The following is a 20,710-nucleotide window of genomic DNA, read 5'->3' on the forward strand; positions in this document are numbered from 1 at the left end:
CGGAGCTTGTGCTGTGACTCAATCTTGGCGCGCGCGCCCCCGGTCATGCCTTCTGTGAGTGCCTACTCGTCTGGCAGCTCAGCCCCGCCAAACACCTCCCGCGAGGCCCTTTGCATGACCTCCCTGATCTTACCCTTGGCCATGTCCCACTCGCTCTCCGCAAACGCATTTCCGCTGATCCGCTTCTCCTCCACGCGCTCGTCGATCAATCGCAGCAAAGAGGTGGCCACCTGCACTTGCTCAACATCCCGCTTCGAAGCTGACCTCACCACATCCGCCAGGTACATTGCAATGCGATCAACATCGCCAGCTCTCGGACCCTTCCTCGCGAACGCAGAGACCCATTGACGGATGAGCTTTTCGACATCATCGTAGCTGCTGAGACCGCGGATCGCCGGCCTATCTTCTACCTTGTCCGCGCTCACATCAAAGAACCTCGCTTCGCTCCTGGGAATCCTCGCTCTCGGTCTCGCAACCAAGTACACCGGTGGATTCCTCCTCAAGACCTCCTCATCCACCACTACCGAGCTGGTCGCAGCCTTGCCCTTCGCAGCTCCCTGATGCGCACGCATCTGCACTTCCATCTTGCTCTGCGCTTCCGCTTCGGTCACTGCAGCCCTCATCGTCGCCCTCCTCCTCTGCTCGGCAAGCGTAAGCTCTTCAAACCCTCCGCTTCTGCCCGCTTTGAACCTCGCCTTTTCCGATTTCTTCTGCTCGCTGTGGAAACGGAACATCTCGCGTTGCATCTCGACTGGCAAAGCACGAAAGACTTCGGCGTCGATCCCCACCGCCTCCAATTGAGCGGTCGAGATCTTTTCGGGGTCCATGGCAAGAATCGCATCCCGATCGACGAGCGGCTGATTCGGCGCGACGTACTGTCCCGCATTTTGCAGCAGTCGATGAACGACGCGTTTCTTCGTAGGTGATTCAGACACCGAACGGAATAAAGAGTTGCGTCGATCGGACAGCTTGTTAGTGTCGTAGTGGAGGAAGCTGGCAAGGGTGGAGGTGTTGGCGGCTTTTCTGCGGGCAGCTGAGGTGGGAGTCGATTCGACCGACGATGGGCCGGACGAAGCTTCGTGCGAGATGAAGCCTACTTGACGCTCGATCTCCTTGCGAACAGAATCTGGAAGCTCAGCGAGGACGGCAGGATCGATCTGAGAGGCGGATGGCAGCATGAGTGCTTCAGCCAAGGCTGGAGAGGGAGCCGCTTTGGCCTTTTGCGGCGTCGTCGGTGTTGATCGTGGAAGCACTCGTGCGCGGATTTGGGAGGGCGTTGGAGTCTGCGAAAGCTGCGGCGTGGCCTTTGCTGTTTGATCCGATTCCCCAATGGTTGCGCCACGATGACCAGTTTTCTCGTCACCGAGCGTGGAGCCGGACTTGGCTTCGATCTGGCGGCGATACTGGGAGGGAAGTGCGTCAAAGACGCCTGGGTCGATCTGCGATTTGGACGGCAGCATCAGCTGGGTCGAAGGCGGCATCTTGAACGGACTGGCATCTGCTTCAGCAGATCGACTGCCGTGTTGACCGGGACGACGTGGTGTTGCCGCATCGGGACCTTTTTCTAGAGATGTCGGCAACTCAACACCAGGCTCGTCCGGCTGCTCGATCTCGCTCGCGTCGTCCGCTTCGTCCACAACACCCGCATCAAGCGCAGGTATCGGCATCGCCGACCACGGAGCTTTCGAGGCTGACCCAAAGGAAAGCACCGACTGACCGCCTTTCGGCTTGATCGGCGACAACGCGTTCCCCTCCGCAGGCTCGAGTTTGTTCAGACTGATAGCGATGCCACGCAGCTCCTTCGGATCCGCCTTGAGATCACGAATCAGCGGCCAAGCAGCTGCCCTGATACGCACCTCGTCATCGATCGCCACACCACCTGGACCACTGACTTGTGCACTTCGATGATGCGTGTCGCAGACGCCATGACCAAGAAACTTGGGAGCTTCGACCGGCGCATCTTTTGCCCGGACCATGACCTGCACCGAGACCTGCCTCCCACGCAGCTTGACAGCTCTTGCTCGCTGGGCTACCTCCTGACACATACCAGTGACAAAATTATCTGCTTCCTGCTCGGTCAGGAATCGGATGCCGTAATTGACATGCGAGCCGACCGACTGTCGCAGCTTGTTGCCCTCGAGTCGATCGGCATCTACGCCATGCATCTTGTCCCAGATCATCTTGCCCTTCTTGGGGCCAAACTCGGCGATGATCCTGCGCTCGTTGGTTTTGGAGAGGATTTCACCAATGTTGATCGTTTCCAACAGCTCGCGCACTCGATCACGGAGACTCCAGCCGATGCCGTGCAAGTCGTCGACATCGAGAGCATCCAAGAATGGCTGCTTGGCATCATCAGTGAGATGAAAGGACCCACCAGGCTTGGCTTTGCGGGTGGCAAGCCTTGCGAGAAGAATGTTGGAACCGATGCCGATGCTGGCTTCGCAGCCACAGCGATCTCGGATCTCGTCGCGGAAGGCTTCTGCGAGCTGCTTTTCCGCTGTCCACGCTTGTCCTTGCCAGCCGAGGTGATCGCGATACCGTTCGTAGAGAGAACCAGCGGTAGTGTCGCCATCACGCATACTCTGCAAGAGCAAGCTAACATCAACGAGCGCCTCGTCAACAGACACGGCTTGAAGGGCGTCCGAGTTCTCAAGCAGAAACGTGTAAAAGGTGAGGCTGATGGAATTGTACGCCTCAAAGTCGTACGGGATCGTCTCGACCTGTGGACAAAGCCGCTTGGCCTGGCCGAGGCTCATGCCGTTGCGAATGCCAAATTCGCGCGCCTTGTAGCTACAAGAGGCGATTTCGGAAGTGCTCGAAGACTGATTGTCGGCCGGCCGGTTCTCATCACCAGCCTTGGCAGCCGGGAGGCCGAAGCCTGTTCCGTGACAGACAACGACGGGTTTGTCTTGGAGGTCGGGACGCTTCTTGAGACCGACGGCGACAAAGAAGCTGTCAAAGTCGATATGCATGATGACTCGTTGCACGCCTTTCGGCAGATCCGAGCTGCCGAGAGGACGACCGGCTTCGCGCAGAGCTGAGCTCACCATATCTTGCAAGCTCGTCTTCCAAGTGCTGAGATGATGGAGACGAGACTTGGCAAAGTAGCCAGCGAGGAAACCGTCCGAAGTGGCCGTGTTGCGCTCTCTCCAGCTTGGACTTGCGAGTAGTCGAGCGGCGTGTGTGTTGGAGGGCCGCGAGGCATAGTGGCCACGACTGACAGCGATGGCTGCCTTTTTCGAAGCGGGATCGGTGCCGATGCTGTAGTCGATTTTTCCTTCAGGCTTGGTAGGGGTGACATTTTCAGCGTCCGGTAAAGCCACTTTTTTGGTTGACGAAACAATCGCTTTGTCAGGCACTTCGGGGATCTGAATACTGTTGCCGGCTTCAAGAGGAGCCACATCCACAGGAGACGGCGTAGCTGATGCTTCCATAGTCGAGGTCGAGGTCGAGGTCGAGGTCAACGCCGCTGGATGTATGATCTGCTCATCACCAAAGCGAACGCCTTTCACGCCAGCGTCCTTGGATGGCGGCGCTGTTTCGCCTTTTCCTTTCAGCACTGACGGAGTCGGATCCTTGACTTCGGTGGATGAAACTTGCTTCCTCGTGAATCGATATAAGAGGTTGGTCTGGTTGGTCGGCTTTCCCCATGGACTTTCGTCCTCGTCTCCGATCCTGGGCAGCTGGCGAGGCAGCTTGGCGGTTCGATCCAAGTTGCGCCAGTCCCCCAGGCTGGTACTGTTGTGAGCCGCATCACCTCCAGGCTTGCCAATCATGCTGTTGGATGTATGTCCATTGGTTCCAGTGATGGCGTCGCAGCGCCACTTTCTCCAGTCTGCCTTTCTACCCAGCTCGATGCTCTCCAAGATCCAGCCTGGCAGGACGACCTTGTAGTCCTTGAATTCGATGCGCTTCTTTGGGGTGAGGTTGGACGCAACAATGTGTGTGACGGGTGTCTTCTGGTCGAGATATGCCATGAGGTCGCCACCATGGAGCACGAGAAGACGTCGGAGCTCGCTGTAAGGTGGATGAGTTTGGCCGTTGATGTAGATGCAGCATCCTTTGAGTGCGTCTGAGCGCTTTCCGCCGCTGGCTTCGATCTCGGTAGCCAAGCCGTCTTGCTTTGCGGGACCTGGCGCACTTGGATCCTTGACACGTAAGAGAGCTTCTTCTTCTTGCAGCAAGGAAGCTTCCTGCACCTTGAGCTTAGCACGCTTATGCTGCATGTAGGAGCGAAAGTCGCCATATTCGATGGGGTTGTAGATGTCGGATGCGAGGTACTGCTTTTGCACGTCGTTGCTCTGGCCAGCAGGCTTCGCTTCGGTGTGAGGCCCTGCGTCGGTAGATACGACCATGCCATGCTCGTCGACGAGAGAACTTGCAGCGTTAATTCCATCGCCCTGGTGAGCCGAGTTGCCAAGCTGCTTGTCGTCTTGGTCCTCATCTGCCCACTGCACCTTGCGCTTGCGAGTGGGAGGTGGTTTGTCATGATTGGCCTCCTGCATTGTCAATGTGATCAGGAGTGTAGCTACTATGTGTCGTTGACGGAGATGCCATGCCACTGGCTTTCTGGAGGCGCTATTCGATCCATGGCTGGTGTCAGAAGATCGGAACGAGCAGATACGTCGAAGAGCGAAACGAGAGTTGATGAGGAGGGGAAAGGCTGAGTCGCACAGAGCATCATGCAGCCGCCGCCGCCAAAATGTGCATTGCCATCCTCCACCATGGCGAGAAAATCATCTGCTGTTAAGTTGTCAGCAACAATAGTGCCCGACCCGAATTTTGGGTCGACACGCATTTGGCATTCCGCTTTGACCTTTGATCTCCTCGCACCATCATCACCGTCTCTATCGCCGTTTCATCATCTTTAAAAACTGTGGCGCCCACCACAACTCCAACCTCGCATCGCAGTGGAGGCGCCACTCGTACCGTGCCTCGCTACAGCAACTGACTTGGCTGCTCGGCTGAGACCGCCACCTCGCTCAGCGATAAAGGCCTTATCTTTGTCGTCTGCCTACCATGGTCGTCCTCAAGTACCCACAAGATGAAGCACGCCATCCTCCACCACCACCCTCACATCCTCGGCACGCAGCTCAGAATGGGCGAGCACGAAGCGCACGTGTCGTCTCCACCGCATCCATAGCCCCCGAAGGCAAAGCCACCTTGGTCTCCTCTGTCAGCAACCTCACCAACACCATCATCGGCACCGGAATGCTCGCCACGCCTGGCGCGTTCAAATATACTGGCTTGCTCCTTGGGCCTCTACTCATCCTTTTCTGCGGCTTCACCGCTGCCCTGGGATTGTATCTGCTCACAAGGTGTGCCGCACGAGTCGGCGGTCGCAAGAACAGCTTCTTCACCATCGCAAGTCAAGCCTTGCCCGCTGGTGCGTGGTACTTTGACCTCGCAATCGCACTCAAATGTTACGGAGTCAGCATCTCATATCTCATCATCTGCGGTCAACTCATGCCTCAGGTCATCATCAGCTTCTTCCGAGCCTTCCATCGAGATGTTCATCAGATCCCCGAACTCTTTCTCGATCGAAGCTTTTGGATCTTGGCCCTGATCATCCTGCTCATTCCGCTGTGCTTCTTGCGGCGATTGGACTCGTTGCGACACACCTCGTACCTCAGTCTGCTGGCAGTGTTCTACTTGGTCATCATTGTCCTGCACTATAGCTTCAGCAGCGATGCCAAGGCTTCTTTGCCGCCAAAGGGGGATGTTGAACTGGTCAGCGTATCTTGGCACACCATCAGCATCTTTCCCGTGTTTGTGTTCGCCTTCACCTGCGCGCAGAACATGCTTCCGGTGTACAACGAGCTGTTCTACAACAGCGAGGCGAGGGTCAACACCGCCATTGTCTCGTCGATCGGCACGGGAGGCGTGGTGTACCTGATCGTCGGCGTGTTGGGATACCTCAGCTTTGGCGGTAATGTCGGCGACAACATCATCGCCATGTATCCGAGCACCAGCTTGTTCGTATGCTTTGGAAGGGTCAGCATCATCGTCTTGACAATATTCAGCTATCCGTTGCAGGTTCATCCGTGCAGGGCGAGTTTGGACAAGGTCTTCTCGAAGGCGAGTAGAAGACAACAGATTCTCGATGATGCTGCTGCGTCTGCCATTGCTACGCCGGACGAGAATGGTGCGATACAGCCGTACCGCGACGATGACGAGGAGGACGAAGAGGAAGACACACCACTGCAATCGAGTATGCATCTGCAACCGGCGCAGCCATCCGACGAAGAGATCCCGCTCGGTAAATGGTGTCTCATGACAGCAGGTATCCTCAGCACCACCTTCGTCATCAGTCTGCTCGTAGACGATCTCTCCATCATCCTCGGCTTTGTCGGCTCGGTAGGCAGCACAACCATCAGCTTCATCCTACCAGGTGTCCTGTACGCTTCGCTCTTCCGCGATCAGCCACAGTCGAGGTTGCGCAAGGCTGCGATCGCTTTGGCTGCGTGGGGTTGTATCGTGTTGGTGGTGGCCTTGTCGGCCAACATCCTCAAGTTGATACACGCTCAGGTGCCCAATTCGATTCTAGTCGCTACCGTGGCTAGCAGGTCATAGGTCGGAAAATGCACACGCTCGTTCAGCATAGAAGATACGGTATTTCAGCCAGCTTGGAGAGCAATGGACATTTCTATTTCCGTTTGATGGTAGCCATATGTCAAAGAGAAAGAGAGTGTGTGTGAATGTTGCAGCAGTGCATTGGATACACACGTAGCAAAGAAGGGGTGAGATGTTTGCGAAACCCGAGCGGCGGCGCAAGAGCGATTGTCGTGCTGCCGTCTCAACATTCCGGTCCGATCCGTTTCCTGCCGAGGAAGCTATAAGGTGGCGCTGCCGACGGCGAGGCGACCGAAAGCGCGGGCAAGTCCTCGTAGTTGTCGGCTGGACAAGTGCGAACCTCGGCGTCGCGGTGCTCGATCTGCACCGTTGTCGTTGTTTCGACGAGCACCTTGTTCTTGCCTTCGACGAGCTTCGCTGGTGCTTCGACAAAGATGTCCGACTTTTCATCGCGCAAGAACGATTCGTTCGACAACGACGGCGTATCGCCTTGCATCGGCCGCAGCAGCACAAGATTCGACGCTTGCTTTCCGCTCTCGATAACGTTCATTCCGAGCGAGGTCGATGGCCGTCCCGAGAGCTTGATGGGCCCACTTTCCTGGGACGAGGCACCGTCTACACCCATGACAGCGCGGAAAGCATCGTCGAGCGTCAGCAACGCCGACAACCCAGTCACCCACACCGCCGTGAGGAAAGCTGCCGAGATAACATAGGCCACGAGGAACTCGACATGGTGTTCCGCAGTGATACCGCCGAGGAGGTCGGCCCAAGGCGCGAAGCACATGTAGAACGGTGGCAGGGTGAAAGTCGAAACTCCGGCGAGGATGAGGAAGACTTGCGAATGTCCGATCATCGTCACCATCCATGTCTTTTTGAAGGCTGCGTATTGCTTTCCTACCAGCTTGCTCGGTCGTCCGATCTTCCACAGGAAGCAGATGTTGCCCAATGTCGTGCGTCTTTGGCGTTCGTTGCCATCTTGATCCGGCCAAATGCTGACGAGGTGGTCGAGCAGCGAGATGTGGTTGGGGATCGCGTACAGGAGGAGTAGAGAGATCATCAAGGTGACAAGTGCTGCGAACGAAGCGAGACCCGCACAAGTCCAGCCGTAGACGTCAGTGAGATCGTCCCATGCCATTCTCACCTCCTGCACCGCCTCTGCGGGTGCGGGCAGGTCAAGCCATTCTTGCGTGTGATGCCCCGAGATGAGCTCCGTGTACAGATCTCTTTTTCGCAGATGCGACAAATGCCTCCGTCTGCCGCCCATGGTCACGGTGTACAAATTCCAGACGAACATGAATAAGGTGACGCCGACGACGAAGGAATTCATGATCCACGCCGATTGCGGCAGAGGAAGATGCATCCAGCTGGTTCTCGACGTGAGAAAGCCTTTGCGCGTCTTGCCGGCAAGGTTGCTGATCGGCGAGCGAGGACTGCAAGTCAGCACAAAGCCGTAGGCTATTTTGAGGCGTCAAAACATGGGGAAAAAGGGATCAGTATGCCGTGCTTACGTCGTACTGCAAAACGCTCGTCATAAAAACGTCACTTACTTGCCCAGAAAGCACCCACAGCCAGTGGCCACCTGAGTCGATTGGAAAAGAATCAACCAGAGAGCAAGAACGTCAACGAAAAGGACCGTGCAGACGCTTGCGTACACACGCTGCACATGAATGCTTACCAAGGGACAGGTATGTAGAAGAGCCAATCAAGCATAGGCAAGTCGACCACCGAAATGTAGAAAATGTAGGTGGAGAATCCAGCCCATCCGAGCAGATAGATGGTGATCATGATCATCATCGACCAGACTGCGTTGGGGACGATGAAAGTTCCATACGGACTCTTGCGAAAAGTGACGAGGCGGGTGTCGCGCGCACGGCCTTTCTTGAGCATGACGTAGGCACAGAATACAGCTGTACCGATGCTCTGAACGATGTCGATCATCATGTAGCTCAGCAGAGCCTTGTTCGGTCGAGGTCGGATGACAAGATTGATAAACTCCAGCAGGTCGCCGTTCGTCTTTACCCATTCCGGCAGGATCAGCCGGTCTATGGGGATGGGTCGGAACAAATTGGCCCACATGGCGACGGCGATTCGAATACGAGTCAAAGGCACTAACGGATGCGTTCCGGACGATTGTCTCGCCGATTGGATTCCAGAAGCGAGCGAAGCAGGTAGAAGCGATTTTGGTGAATTGAGATGTGCTGAGGATGGATGTTAGCGCCTGCGACAAGACTTGTACAATGGGTGCGATCAATGGTCCACGAGGTGGCGTGTCTCTATATATATATGATCACAATGGTGTAGTGACTTTTTTCTGCAGTCCTGGGACGCATCGAAGCGAGATCCCCAGGGTGAAGCACTCGTCATCAGAATGGCTCTGAAGCGGGAGCCGCTGCTCTGGTGGATGCGCAACAATCGGGATCGTCGCGTGTGCAGACACGGACCTCGTTGCAGCAGACTGTTGTCCTCACGTCGTCGCGCAAACTCGTTGATCTAGTCGGTGCGGCAAGCTGACCGGAGCACGAGCTGTTACAATTGTGAGGAGACGACATCGATCGGAGCACCGCTCTATCGATCGCAACGCTGCATCGAAGGACCATTGCTCTTGTGCTTCTGCAATTGCTGTCAAAGCGCGGGCTATTAAAGCGCGGCTCAGATTTCCCAAAGGAATCGTCGCCAAGCGTCAAGCCAGCGAGAGGCCCAAGCACTCGTATCACATGTGCAGCAATGGAAATTTCCTTTGCCGAAATTGGAACATGTCGGTGTGTCATCCCGCGAATGCAAGGAAAGAGGTAGCTCAACATCGCACAAGGTTCAAGCGGCGAGAGAGCGAGCAACAGAGGTGGTCGCGAAAGCGCTGGGAGCTCCGGTTGCGACAAGCGAGACTATTGTCCACACAAACACAATGCGTGATGGCAGCGCGGTTCTTGTTCATGAAGGCAAAGCGATTCCCGAAGCGAAAGTCAGAGTGAGGATACGACTCATTCAGTTGATACACGAGGCGATCTGAGCGTCGAACGCGTCATCCATCCACAACTCGTGCTTCTAGATACACGAGGCGATCTGAGCGCCAAAAGCGTCTTTTTCCGCGATGATTGCTTTGGCCTTCACCGGTCAACCGTTGCCGAGTAGCTTCTCCAGCTATCTTAACTCGCAAGGCAACCGCGCTCACTTGCCGAGTACGCACTTGCTGTAGATGTCGTTGGGGACCCTCGAATCGAAGTACTTTGTCACCTGGTCCAGCGGGATCCACTCTGCATTCCCCTTGCCGTCGGAAGCCAGATCCTTGATCACCGTCTGCATCGTGCTTCCGTCCTTCAGGAATCTCACGAAATGCTGTCCCTTGAGCTCGTACACCTCGATCACCACCTCGCTACCCATCGCGGGCCACTTGAACTGTCCAGCCAGTCCCAACGACTTGTACAGCCTCACCATGGTTCCATCGTGTCCGACGTAGTACTTCAACTTGTGCTTGTCCTCGCCGCTTGCAAATTGCTTCAGGTTTCGGGAGAGTTCCTGCATGAAGACCCCGAAGCCGTACCTGACGTAGTCGTCGGCGCCGGAGCCAGAGTTCCAGATGTAGTCGTACTCCCAGTGACCCTCGTTGTACGCCTGATTGGCGTGGTCTTGAGAGATGCTGGCTCCCGTGGTTGGGTTGGAGGGGAGAGCGTGACCGTGACACTGTCGAGAAGCCATCGCGTCGAAGTGGTGGTCGATCCAGCTGTTCCAGCCGCTCTGACCGGCTGTACCTACGACATTGTTGAGATCGGCAAACAGCTTCGACTTGGAGTTGAGATGGTCCGTCCATGCAGCTTGGCTCTGCTCGGCGTTTCGGAAGCCGTTGGCGTAGTTGCAGCTGTAGTTGGGTACAATGTCGTCCATGTTGCTCGGCTGGGTGTGGACGGGGAAGTTTCCGGGGCTGGTCCAACCGTCCATCCCCTCGATGAGTCCACCAGACACCTGGTAGGTTCTGTCGCTGTTGCTCGTGCGGAAGTAGACATCTCGCTCGTTGATACCTTGTCGCAAGAGGGCATTCTTGCCGAAGGGACCGTAGACGGACCAGAAATCACGTCCGTGCTGGATGCTGTCTCGCAGTCCATCGGCTGTGAGCATGCCTTGATCGCAGGTCCCGTTCCAGATGATGCTGTTGAGAGGATGCCAAGGAGGGTTCTCGATCACACGGTAGATGCCATGACCCTGAAGATTGGAATCGGACTTGGCTCCGACGCCGTACGAGATCTGTTGGTAGTTGGAGCAGTCCCAACCGGCGGCTGGGTTGAAGATGTTCTCGTTCGGATAGAGGTTGTCCGGTGTGCGCTTGTGATGACGCTGGACGACATTGACAAAGACAAGCTTGGCATCGCGTGCTAGGTCCGGACGGGTGTAGTGCGCCGCGTTGACGTGGGGTGCGTTGCAGTAGTTGTAGGTATCCCAAGGCAGGTGGGCAGGGGTGACGCTGGTCGTGAACACGCCAGGGAAGGGCGTGGTGGTGTTGACGCTCATCGTGCTTGAAGCGATCCACTTGAGGAGGTAGCTGGCCAGGTCGACGGTGAGTTGATGAAGAATCATTCTGGCTGGCCGGAGAGCGGGCGCTATATATCCTTCTCGCCTGCTCTATCTATCGAGCATCTCTTGCGTTGCGCGCGACAGGGCGCAGAACGTCACCCACCCTGGTATGCTTGAGGCACCTTTTGCGATCAACCAGTGATGCATGACCTGAGAACAACGTGCGACGCACGTCTTTCCCTAAGCGAGATCCGAAATAGCTCTCCCGACCTTACTGTTGTTACACGTCCGCTGTTTCGCTGCGCTTTGCGAGCGGATTCTTGACCGAGCGACGACGATCTCACGTGCGCCGGTCAACAGACGAACGTGTCTGAGATTTGCCTCTGTGCAAAGCGACAGGAAGCAAGCTTGCGACCACAACGGCAAGCAAAGGAGATCGTCATGCAGGGTCTAGAGGAAGAACACTTCTTTCTGAGGTTCAGGGTTCAACGCTCAAACGTGCCCGGCCAACGGACCGGCGTGTTCGTGCAGAGCCTGTTCCGCGCCGGTGAAATTAATTCCATAAGGAACGTGCTCGGCAAACATCATCTCAGGCGTGTCAGCCATTGCTCTGGCCGCTCAATCATCGTTTGAGCGACCGATGCTGCCGCCGGCCAGGGCTCGGTCTTGGTCGGCACTGTTCGTTGCGACATGTTTGCGATTACCAGTTGGCCGCTGCACATACGGTCTTTCTCATGCTACGCTTGCGTCTTCAATCGAGCTGCATTAGGGTATACATTTGCACATCTCGCCTGCCGGTCTGCTCACGAAGCGGGTATCTTGACATGCTTCGCTGCAGCACCGTTCTCGTAATGCTCGTCGTCAAACTCTTCGTCGGTCAACTGTTCCTGCAGCTCGATACCCGCGTGTTTGCCACCGAGCCCCCTCCGCTTGGCGAAATGCCAGCCATCCGAATACGGCGGCACCCTCATTGGCAACAGCACCGTGTACCACGCGTACGGCGAACCCTCACCGACATTGAAAAACAGCTCGAGGTTCCTCCATCTTCCGACATCGTACACATTGACAAATTGCTGTCCACGTTTCTCGGCCAACTCTCTGTAGTGCGTGTTGTCCTGCGATTCGACGCTCGTCTCGCCCCTCGAGACGAGGATGAGCTGCCAACCGGCCATCACTGCAAGCGCTGCTCCCATGACCAGCGCCAGAATGAACAGCAGCATGACCAACACCCTCGGCGTGTACGGGTAATCCCACTTGCCGTTCCAGCTGAGCGATTGCTTCATGACGCCAACACCGGACCACACCACGATCGAGCAGCCGAAGCTGAGCCACGCCATGAACAGCACAAAGTACCGCTCGTTGCCCAGCCCGACGCACTGATTCAGCCAGGGGCAATGGTGGTCGAACTTGAGCGCACACGTCTTGCACGCTCGACAGTGGTGCGATCGCTCGGGTTTCGGAGGCGCCACGAGCTTGATGGATGCCTCGTCGCCTAGCCAGCGCTGCACCTCCGCCTCGCCTTCGTCGACGTCGTCGGCAGAGAGTTTCGGGTTGAATGTTTGCGAGGGCTTGTTGGTACGGATCTGCTTTTCGATTTTGCGCAGTTCGGGTGGAAGCACGGTGAGCGCTTTCACGAGCGGGATCTTGGGGCATTTGTGGCACATGCCAGCGAGCGGGAAGAGGTCTTCGTCGTCGTCGTCGTCATGATCCATCTCGTCGTGGCATTCTGTCTGTCGTTCGGGAAGGGCAGTGTCGCGTACGTGGCCATCCTGACTCTGGCGCGCAGCAGCTCGGACAAAGAGTGGGTTTGCCGATGGCTCACTGTCGAGTGGAGCTGGCGTAGAGACGAGACTGGGGTTGAGGTCGTGAATTGACAGTGGCAAGTCGCTTTTCGGCCAGATGCGGGGCGTGCCTGCCTCGCTGCTGTTGGAAGAACGATGCGACGGAACGAACGGGACACTGACACCAGACGAAGAACGAGAGCCAACTGTGACGGATGCGGATCTCGCCCTGTTGCTGTCCAGCCCATCTAGCGCTTTGTTGAGTTTCCTAAGGTCGGCTACCGACGAGACTCGAACGGGAGCAGCAGCTTCGGGTTGGCCATGAGCTATCACATGTGGCGAATCGCTCTTGAGTCCGTTCTCTTTTGGGCCCGATGCTGTTGCTGCTCTAGCTCTGTACCTGGCCCACCAGATGTTGCTTCCGGGACCGCTCCTGCGTTCCGGGAAAACGTCTCCCAGTCCATCGCATACCGAGCCAGGCGGGACAGTGCACGCCATGTAGTAGTGCCAGCCGATGCTGTATACAATGTACAAGCAAAAAGCCAGCCAGAAGAAAAAGCGCAGAGTGGCTATTGGGTCTTTTGTGGTCGAGTCGAGTAACGTGGGTACCAAGCCGAGAGCGATGTGGGCTGGAGAGTAGGTGTGAAAGAGGTTTGCGAGCTCTGTGGGTACGGGAGCAAGCTCGAGAAACATGGTTGTGAAAAAGGTCCATACACCGCCCGCGACGAGGATGATGCAGATGGCGACAAACACGGGACCAGCGCATCCAGTGAGCCAGTCGGCAGCGCGCTCGACCCGCCGGAAGGAGGTGTGGACGATCTTGGCGATGGCGCGCATGGTGATGAATCGCGTCTTCGATCGACCGGTGTTGTTTTCGCAAAGGAGCAGCGTCCTTGTCCGAAGAGTTCGTGCCGTGACGGTGATCCGAATCAATACAGTTGGGTCGTTGCTGCAGGTGGTGGTGGCAGGATGAATGGAGACCAGTAAGAATACAGCCGCCTGAGATGGTCGGATCCGACGAAGGAACGTATCTTGTCAAGCAAGGAGGGTGTGCAGGTGCAGGATGCTAGCTCAATGTGGATGCGTGGAGAAGAAGCCGAAATTCGTCAAGAGAAGAGATGAAAAGGAGAGTGGTGGTGGGGTTACTGCTTCACGTCGCCGGTTGGATGAAGGGTTGCAATGGTATGGAGCAATCAAAGCGGTTGCGTGGGTATATTGCAAAGGGCAAAGTCGAAGGCGCCGCGAAGTTGGTGGTGATGGTAGACGTGGAAATGAGAAGGATGAGCCGAAACGGGACGAGGTGGTGTGACACTGTGCATGACCCACCTGTTCATTCGCTCGCTCGCTGATGCGAAAGACTGTGATTGGACCGCCGTGAGAACATGGACGAGTCTGCATTTCGGAATGAAGGCAGCTGGCCAGTCTGTGTCATTTGACCCTGACTCACTCTCTTTCCGAAAATGATTTTCGGATCGACCGACGTTCTTCTGTGGTCCCGTCCTAATTTCTTAAGCCCCTTTTTCTTGGTTCATTTGCGATGTCTCAGTTTTCCCCGCGTCTAGAGGCGGTGCGTAAGCTGTAGCATACCGGCGGCGGTGCAGCAGTCTCACCGCCGAGGGCTCAACGACGGGCCATCATTCGATAACGACGAAGCTCAGTCATACGTCTTGAACGATCCTGACTACTGCACTGCTCGCTTCGAGGAAGGTGTGAGCTGATAGAAGCAAGCAACGGTCGACGCTGATGGGAGGGAGTGTATAGCCGAGTCAAAGCAGCTAGTTATCCGCGATCGGCAAAGCCGGATCCAGAGCGGCGGGCGGCGTTCCCGCAGGCGTGACAGGTTGAATTGCTGACAGCCGCATTCCTCCTGCATGACCGAGAAGTAAAAAAAAAAAAAAAGCCGCACACGCACCCGAGGTGCTGACTGATGACTCTTGTTCCACGGACTAAGACTGGAAACACCACACCTTCTTGCGATGGCATCGGATCTGTTCGGTACCACTCCGATCGTCACGACAATGACTATTTCGACATACAAGGACAGGTCACTGAGTCATCGTAGAAGTAGGAATCTGCGCGCAGCGTCTTTCAAAGCTTGGCATCGTCCCTCGAGGGCAGCACCCAGCCAGCCTTTCGAATCGCCGTCGAATTGATCTCTGCTACGCTTCGGAATCCAGCGCAGTTCATCAGAATGTCGAATTCCGCCAACAGACTCCTCAGAACGTGTCTGACTCCCTCTTCTCCCTGAATTGACAAGCCATAAATCCACAGCCGACCGATCATGACCGCTTTGGCACCCAACGCGAGTGCCTTGAAGGCGTCGCTTGCACCTCGCACACCCGAGTCGAAGAGGATCTCCATGTCTTTGCCGACGGCGGCTACGATGTCGGGAAGCGCTTCGAGCGACGAGATGCTCCCGTCTACCTGTCTGCCCGCGTGGTTGGAGACTACGATGCCATCGCATCCCATCTCTTTGGCTTTCAGCGCGTCGTCGACAGACAGGATGCCTTTCAGCAAAAACGGTTTGTCGTGAGAGATGCGTTTCCAGGTCGAAATCACCCAGGGCAGCTTATCCCAGGAGAACGACTTGCCATGCCAGATCTGGTCGATCCACGTACGACCTGCCGCCTTGACATCCTTCTTCGCGTCGATGCCACGCTCTTGGAGGATCTTGTTAAAGACAGGATCGCTGAGCCCCAGGTCGTTTCCGATGCCCTTGTAGAAGCCGTAGTTGGCGAGCGAGATGTCGAGATGCCTCCATGCCAGCTGCCACGTATCCAGCGTCCAGATGCACGCCTCGAAGCCCGAATCGTGTGCACGCTGCATCAGCGATACCGCCAGATCATCCTGATGCGGCAGGTACAGCTGGAACCACCTCAGCCCGTCTTGGTGCTGCGCCCCTTTCCCGCCTTTCACCCCCTCCCTTGCACCCTCCTTGTTGGCATCGCCAGCAGCTTCGATCGGAACACTGCCCGCTGTGGAAAGCGTATACGGAATTCCTAGCTCACCAGCCACCTTGGCGACCGGTAGCTCTCCCTCTGGATGGTAGATTTTGTTAATTCCGACGGGCGAGATGCAGAAGGGCGAGCTGAGCGTCTTGCCGAACAGAGTGGTCGTCGTATCTCGCGCGTTGGTGTCGACGAGCATGCGAGGGATGATGTTGTACGCGTCGAACGCTGTACGGTTGCGCGCGTGCGTGGTGCCCAGTCCGGCGTTGCACGATGCGTAGCTCCACCCGCCGATGGAGAGTCGCTCTCGTGCGAGGCGTTCGAGCTCGTCGGGGTGCGTGTCGAACGGAGGAAGCTCGTGCGAGGCTGTTCCGCGCTCGAAACATTCCCGCTGGTACAGAGACCAGTGAGGAGTCGTGCGTTTGGGCAGGTTGGTCGGGTCCATGGTGGCGTCTTGGAGGGAAACGCAAAGCTCGAAGCAGCATCGTAGGGGGTCCTATATACTGTCCTCGTCTCGCCATATGACGCAGCAAAGCTGGAATCTGAGCCATTCGATCATGGCATCAATCATCGATTCGGCTTCTTACCCCGCATGTTGCGCATCGGTGACTAACTACCTCGTAAAAACGTATGTCCCGCTCCACTTCTTGTTTTTTTCAAGGGCGCGTTTTCCGACTGTCAGGCTTCGCAACAATGAGAGCAGCTCTCGGCTCGAAGAAAAGAAAGTGACGTCTGCATCGGCCCTCGGCTGCTTGGTCGTCAGTCGCCGTCTCACGACACCGCCGGTCCAAAAAAGCGATGTGCTATCTCCGCCCAATCCGTACTCAGTTCAGCGTGAGGATTGCTGGCATACAGTAGGCAAGCTTGTTGTTTGCGATCTCTACTGAACAGGTGGTGTAGGTCGTGCATGGAATGACCGACCGGCAAAGATCCACGTTCGCGGAGGGACGGCCATTGCTCCTTTGCTCGCCTTGGCTTTCGCATTCGCTCTACGATCCGCGCTCTCTGCCCGCTCGACACGTAACCCGTCGTCGGTCTCGTTCCTGACCAGCGCCGAGCCGTCTGGCCCGACGAACGGGTCCTGCACCTCCTCTTTCTCTTCTTCCATTCTCGTACTTGCTTCCGGCTTGAGAGCCGGTTTTGGCCTAGCAACCTTGGTATGCGTCTTGACCTTGTGCGTCTTCATATCCAGACTCAACACCTTTGCCGTCCTCTGCGCATCGCCCGCGATCGCTTTTGCTTTCTGCAGCGCTCCATGTTTGCCCATCACCGGCGCAGTCATTGGGACACTAGATGCAGCCGCGGCGATGCTCGACGCCTCCGTGCCGAGTTGAGGGAACAGGGCGGCCTCTTGCTCCCTGGCGCTGCGCGCCGCGGTCTTGTTGAGTTTCTTCTGTTCGCGTTGCAGCTGGATCTGGAGCAGTTGCTCGTCGAACAGAATATCTCGTTCGGCGGTGAGCTTGGCGATGAGGTCGGATCGGGCGGCGGCACCGAGCAGAGGTGACGAGGAGCACGACGGGCAGGATGAGAGCGGGCTGAGGGGAGAAGGCTGGATAGCAGAGCATAAGATGAGCCCGCACGAGTAGCACAGCGGCGCGTAGGGCGCGAGAGCGTGTCGACGACCCTGGCAGAAACACATCTTGCGGTGCAGCGTCGATGATGTTGAAGCAGACGACGTCGATGTGAGCTCCTCGACGACGGCATCGATGGCGAGCATCTCGGCTGTGGGAGGCGGTGATGGCTGTGTTTTTGCGAGTGATGTCGACGTGAGCGGCTCGTCAGCCAATGTCGGGTCTACATGCCGTACTTCTGTTGGAGTGTTCTCGGATGCTGATGCGGAGTCAAGCTGCGATGGAGGTGCGCTGGTTGTGATCGATGCTTCGTGTCTGTGTGCCGGCTGCTTCTGCTTCTTGCCTTTGGTACCTGCAAAAAAGTCATCCTCCTCCTGCTTCTTCCTGTACACGGTCCCCATCCCGCCAAATGCCTCTGCCAGCTTTTGCATCTGCTCCTCTTCATCGACGTCGCTCTCCTGCACCTTTCTCGGCGGCAGCGTCTGACCGATCCCAGCTCGCTCCGCTAACGTCTTTTTCCCACGCCTTTTCGGGTTCGTCGTCGGCGCTGTTCCGGATGAAGATGGCAAAGTGGGCGTTGTAGACCCGGATGCACTTGCCTGCTGTGGAAAGCGCGAGCGCACAAAGTCCCGCACGAACGATTTGGCAAGCGGAGAGTCGGTGCCGACTAGACCTTGCAGGTGTGTTCGGAGTGAAGCCTCATCGTCGAACGAGTCGAGGAAGGGGAGAATCTGGGTCTGAGCTGTTTCCTTGTCCAGGCCGAGCAGCGTAACGAGCTGGTCGATCCAGATGGAAGAGCCTTTTGCCATGTCGCCGATCGATCGAGGTACTGTGCGACGGGCCCAAAGGGGGGTATGATGGAGCGAGAAGAAGTTGAAGGGCAAATGCGCAGCAAAGAGCGCATTTCGTGTTGGTGTGGAGGCGGATCGGTTAAAGTCTAAAAGTGGGCGGATCGGGTGATTTCGAGCTAGAAGAAACAAAGTGGAGCATTGGAAGCCATTCGACGTGCTTCTTCGTCAGACCCTCACTTCTTCTTGCTGCACAACCACACGCTTCCATCCGACACAACATGGAATCGTCCATAGAACAAGTCGCTGCCAAGTGCAGCAAGCAGCTGGGTAAGCTCTGTCCCACCGCCGCACTCTTCGCTTCCCCGTTCCAGCGCTGACCGCTCTCTCCCGATTTATCCACGCAGACACCTTCCAACGCTGCATCCTCGCCAATCAGCAGAACCCCGGAGCATGTGAGACGTACAAAACCGACCTTTCTCGCTGCGCCGCATCAGCCGTCCCCTTGCTCAACGAAATCAAGAATCGCTGCGTAGCGCAAGTCATCGCGTACGACAAGTGTCTCGAGCAGTACTCGTCCAAGGGAGATGCCGAGCTGGAAAAAGCCTGCACGCCCAGATTGAGGGACCTCTGGTTCTGCACCGAGAAGGTCAAGCGGGAGATCGAGGGTAGTGAGAATGCCGATCTGCAGAAGAGCAAGCTGGCGGGGAGGGAGGCGCTGTCAAAGTAAAAAAAAGGGAGTCTAAACGGGGCATAGTCATCTAAGAGATAGAGGTAATTTCATCTGGGTATGGTATTGCATGTACTGCTGGTATCGTGTGGGAGAGATTGTTCATCGAGGCGAGGCGGAGCTTGCTACAGGCTAGTGAAAGATCAAGCGGCGATGGCTGGTGCAGGAATCGGGAGACCCGTGGGATGGGCCTTGGAAGCGTCGGATGTGGGTGCGACAGGCTCAGAGGCCTCTGCAAGAGTGGAAACCGACACATCTGCCGAAAGCACAGCGGTAGTGCCATTCTCGGCACCAGCTTCACCTCGAGGTGTTTGATCGGCAGGCCGACCCTTGGGTACGGACATCCTGCTAAGCCTCTGCCAGACCGGCGGCGACGTGCTCTGCTGCTCCTCGCTTTGACGACGACCGGGAGCACGACTCAGGCTGAATCGCTTTGCGAGCGATGTTCGACGCAGGCGAGCTTGGTGATCAGAGTGGTGTGTCGCAGCACTCGCGGCCACTGTATCCGTCGCCAACCGATCCTGCTTCTGCGGAACCTCCTTCACATCCTTCTTCCCAAAAAGCCCGCTCTCCGGCACAACGGTCACGGTCAACACCGCGGTCAACCCATCGACGCTGATATCATGGTTCACACCCTGCACACCCTCCGGCATCAACCCAGCCACATACATCACCTCGGTCACATACCTCGTAAACATAAAGCTCGTCCTGCCATCCTTCGCCTTTCCCAACGCCTGCTTCACCAGCTCCTCCCTACCCACATTGTACCCATCGGGCACGATCATGTGACTCTTGGTCGCGGTCATCTCCTTGCTCGTCGCCAAGAACCAGGCACCGGAACCCTGCTGCTGCCAGGCTCTGATGTGGTTGCCGCCGACGAGCGATTCGATGCATGTGCCGAACACGTGATCCAGCGGCGTATACACCTGGCGGTAGATGAAGTTCTGGTCCAGCCAGCCTCGGGGATCGACGTAGGCTTTCTGGTAGCCACCGGCGTGCAGACCGAGACACTCCTTGTCGAAATCCAGAGATCGACAGTAGTTCTGAAATCCCTTTTTGGTCAAGATGGAGGGAGAGGAGAGGGAGGAGACGATGACGTTGAGCGGTTCGTGAAGTCCATCACCGACGAGATCGAAGGAGGTACCGGCGTACGTGCGCGGATCGACGAATCCATATTGGTTGACATCGACATTACTGGTGACGGTGGTCGCTGGGGTGGGGAATAGCGGGATGGATGTTTGCTTGCCGTACGTTGCGGACGAGACTTTGGCGATCAGCGCTGGGTCGGTGACGGGGGTAGTGGGGACGATGTTGGGACGAGCCGTGGCGTGGATCACGGTGGTGGGTATCGGCTGTAGAGCTGGATCTTGAGGGTCTTCGAGTCCGAGCGTTCGACCTTGATCGTCGACTTGCACTGCCGGTGTGTCGGCGAGGCTGTCATTGGCGAGATGTTTCTGCTTGCGAGGTAGGGTGCTGGCGACGTGAGCGTCGACTTCAGCTCCAGAGGGACCCGAGGCAGTACCTGCAGCGGCATTTTGAGACTCGACTCGCGCTTTGTGGGAAGTGACGTACTTCGATACGGCGGCAGCGAAGGGTTTGAAGGGTGACTTGATCGCCGTCGGCATTGTAAGTGCTACGTCTGGTCGAACTGACGAAAAGCGGGTGTGCTATAGACGTGAATGTAGAACAAATGGATGGCGAGACGCTCCTCTATATGTACCACAGAACTCGAGCTCTTTGGAGGATCTCTGATCCTGCCTCGACGAATGCTATCCGCATGACTTCCGCACACGACCACGAAGCGAGACGCTCCACT

General features: G+C 56.7%; 10 protein-coding genes across 10 annotated transcripts; 2 read left to right on the forward strand and 8 right to left on the reverse strand.

Moving 5' to 3' along the window:
• Positions 1-62: 62 nt before the first annotated feature.
• Positions 63-4,505, reverse strand: PHSY_002027 (hypothetical protein; the record flags this gene model as incomplete). Its single annotated transcript, XM_012332653.1, has 1 exon — positions 63-4,505. The coding sequence occupies one exon, from the start codon at positions 4,503-4,505 to the stop codon at positions 63-65; it is 4,443 nt and encodes a 1,480-aa protein (XP_012188043.1).
• Positions 4,506-4,531: 26 nt separating this feature from the next.
• PHSY_002028 (hypothetical protein) lies at positions 4,532-4,798 on the reverse strand (the record flags this gene model as incomplete). Its single annotated transcript, XM_012332654.1, has 1 exon — positions 4,532-4,798. The coding sequence occupies one exon, from the start codon at positions 4,796-4,798 to the stop codon at positions 4,532-4,534; it is 267 nt and encodes an 88-aa protein (XP_012188044.1).
• A 221-nt stretch (positions 4,799-5,019) lies between these two features.
• Positions 5,020-6,573, forward strand: PHSY_002029 (amino acid transporter; the record flags this gene model as incomplete). Its single annotated transcript, XM_012332655.1, has 1 exon — positions 5,020-6,573. One exon carries the CDS (start codon positions 5,020-5,022, stop codon positions 6,571-6,573), a length of 1,554 nt encoding a protein of 517 aa, XP_012188045.1.
• Positions 6,574-6,796: 223 nt separating this feature from the next.
• PHSY_002030 (hypothetical protein) lies at positions 6,797-8,649 on the reverse strand (the record flags this gene model as incomplete). The annotated part of the gene is made up of 3 exons (XM_012332656.1): positions 6,797-8,028; positions 8,121-8,152; positions 8,249-8,649. 3 exons carry the CDS (start codon positions 8,647-8,649, stop codon positions 6,797-6,799), a joined length of 1,665 nt encoding a protein of 554 aa, XP_012188046.1.
• Positions 8,650-9,738: 1,089 nt separating this feature from the next.
• Positions 9,739-11,139, reverse strand: PHSY_002031 (hypothetical protein; the record flags this gene model as incomplete). Its single annotated transcript, XM_012332657.1, has 1 exon — positions 9,739-11,139. One exon carries the CDS (start codon positions 11,137-11,139, stop codon positions 9,739-9,741), a length of 1,401 nt encoding a protein of 466 aa, XP_012188047.1.
• Positions 11,140-11,879: 740 nt separating this feature from the next.
• On the reverse strand, positions 11,880-14,191 carry PHSY_002032 (vacuole protein; the record flags this gene model as incomplete). Its single annotated transcript, XM_012332658.1, has 2 exons — positions 11,880-13,806; positions 14,184-14,191. 2 exons carry the CDS (start codon positions 14,189-14,191, stop codon positions 11,880-11,882), a joined length of 1,935 nt encoding a protein of 644 aa, XP_012188048.1.
• Positions 14,192-14,945: 754 nt separating this feature from the next.
• Positions 14,946-16,250, reverse strand: PHSY_002033 (L-lactate dehydrogenase; the record flags this gene model as incomplete). The annotated part of the gene is made up of 1 exon (XM_012332659.1): positions 14,946-16,250. One exon carries the CDS (start codon positions 16,248-16,250, stop codon positions 14,946-14,948), a length of 1,305 nt encoding a protein of 434 aa, XP_012188049.1.
• Positions 16,251-16,685: 435 nt separating this feature from the next.
• On the reverse strand, positions 16,686-18,185 carry PHSY_002034 (hypothetical protein; the record flags this gene model as incomplete). Its single annotated transcript, XM_012332660.1, has 1 exon — positions 16,686-18,185. The coding sequence occupies one exon, from the start codon at positions 18,183-18,185 to the stop codon at positions 16,686-16,688; it is 1,500 nt and encodes a 499-aa protein (XP_012188050.1).
• Positions 18,186-18,445: 260 nt separating this feature from the next.
• On the forward strand, positions 18,446-18,894 carry PHSY_002035 (hypothetical protein; the record flags this gene model as incomplete). Its single annotated transcript, XM_012332661.1, has 2 exons — positions 18,446-18,494; positions 18,572-18,894. The coding sequence occupies 2 exons, from the start codon at positions 18,446-18,448 to the stop codon at positions 18,892-18,894; spliced, it is 372 nt and encodes a 123-aa protein (XP_012188051.1).
• A 143-nt stretch (positions 18,895-19,037) lies between these two features.
• Positions 19,038-20,519, reverse strand: PHSY_002036 (hypothetical protein; the record flags this gene model as incomplete). The annotated part of the gene is made up of 1 exon (XM_012332662.1): positions 19,038-20,519. The coding sequence occupies one exon, from the start codon at positions 20,517-20,519 to the stop codon at positions 19,038-19,040; it is 1,482 nt and encodes a 493-aa protein (XP_012188052.1).
• Positions 20,520-20,710: the final 191 nt, after the last annotated feature.

This window comes from Pseudozyma hubeiensis (assembly GCF_000403515.1).
Source record: "Pseudozyma hubeiensis SY62 DNA, scaffold: PHS21, whole genome shotgun sequence".
NCBI classification, from domain to species: Eukaryota; Fungi; Basidiomycota; class Ustilaginomycetes; order Ustilaginales; family Ustilaginaceae; genus Pseudozyma; species Pseudozyma hubeiensis.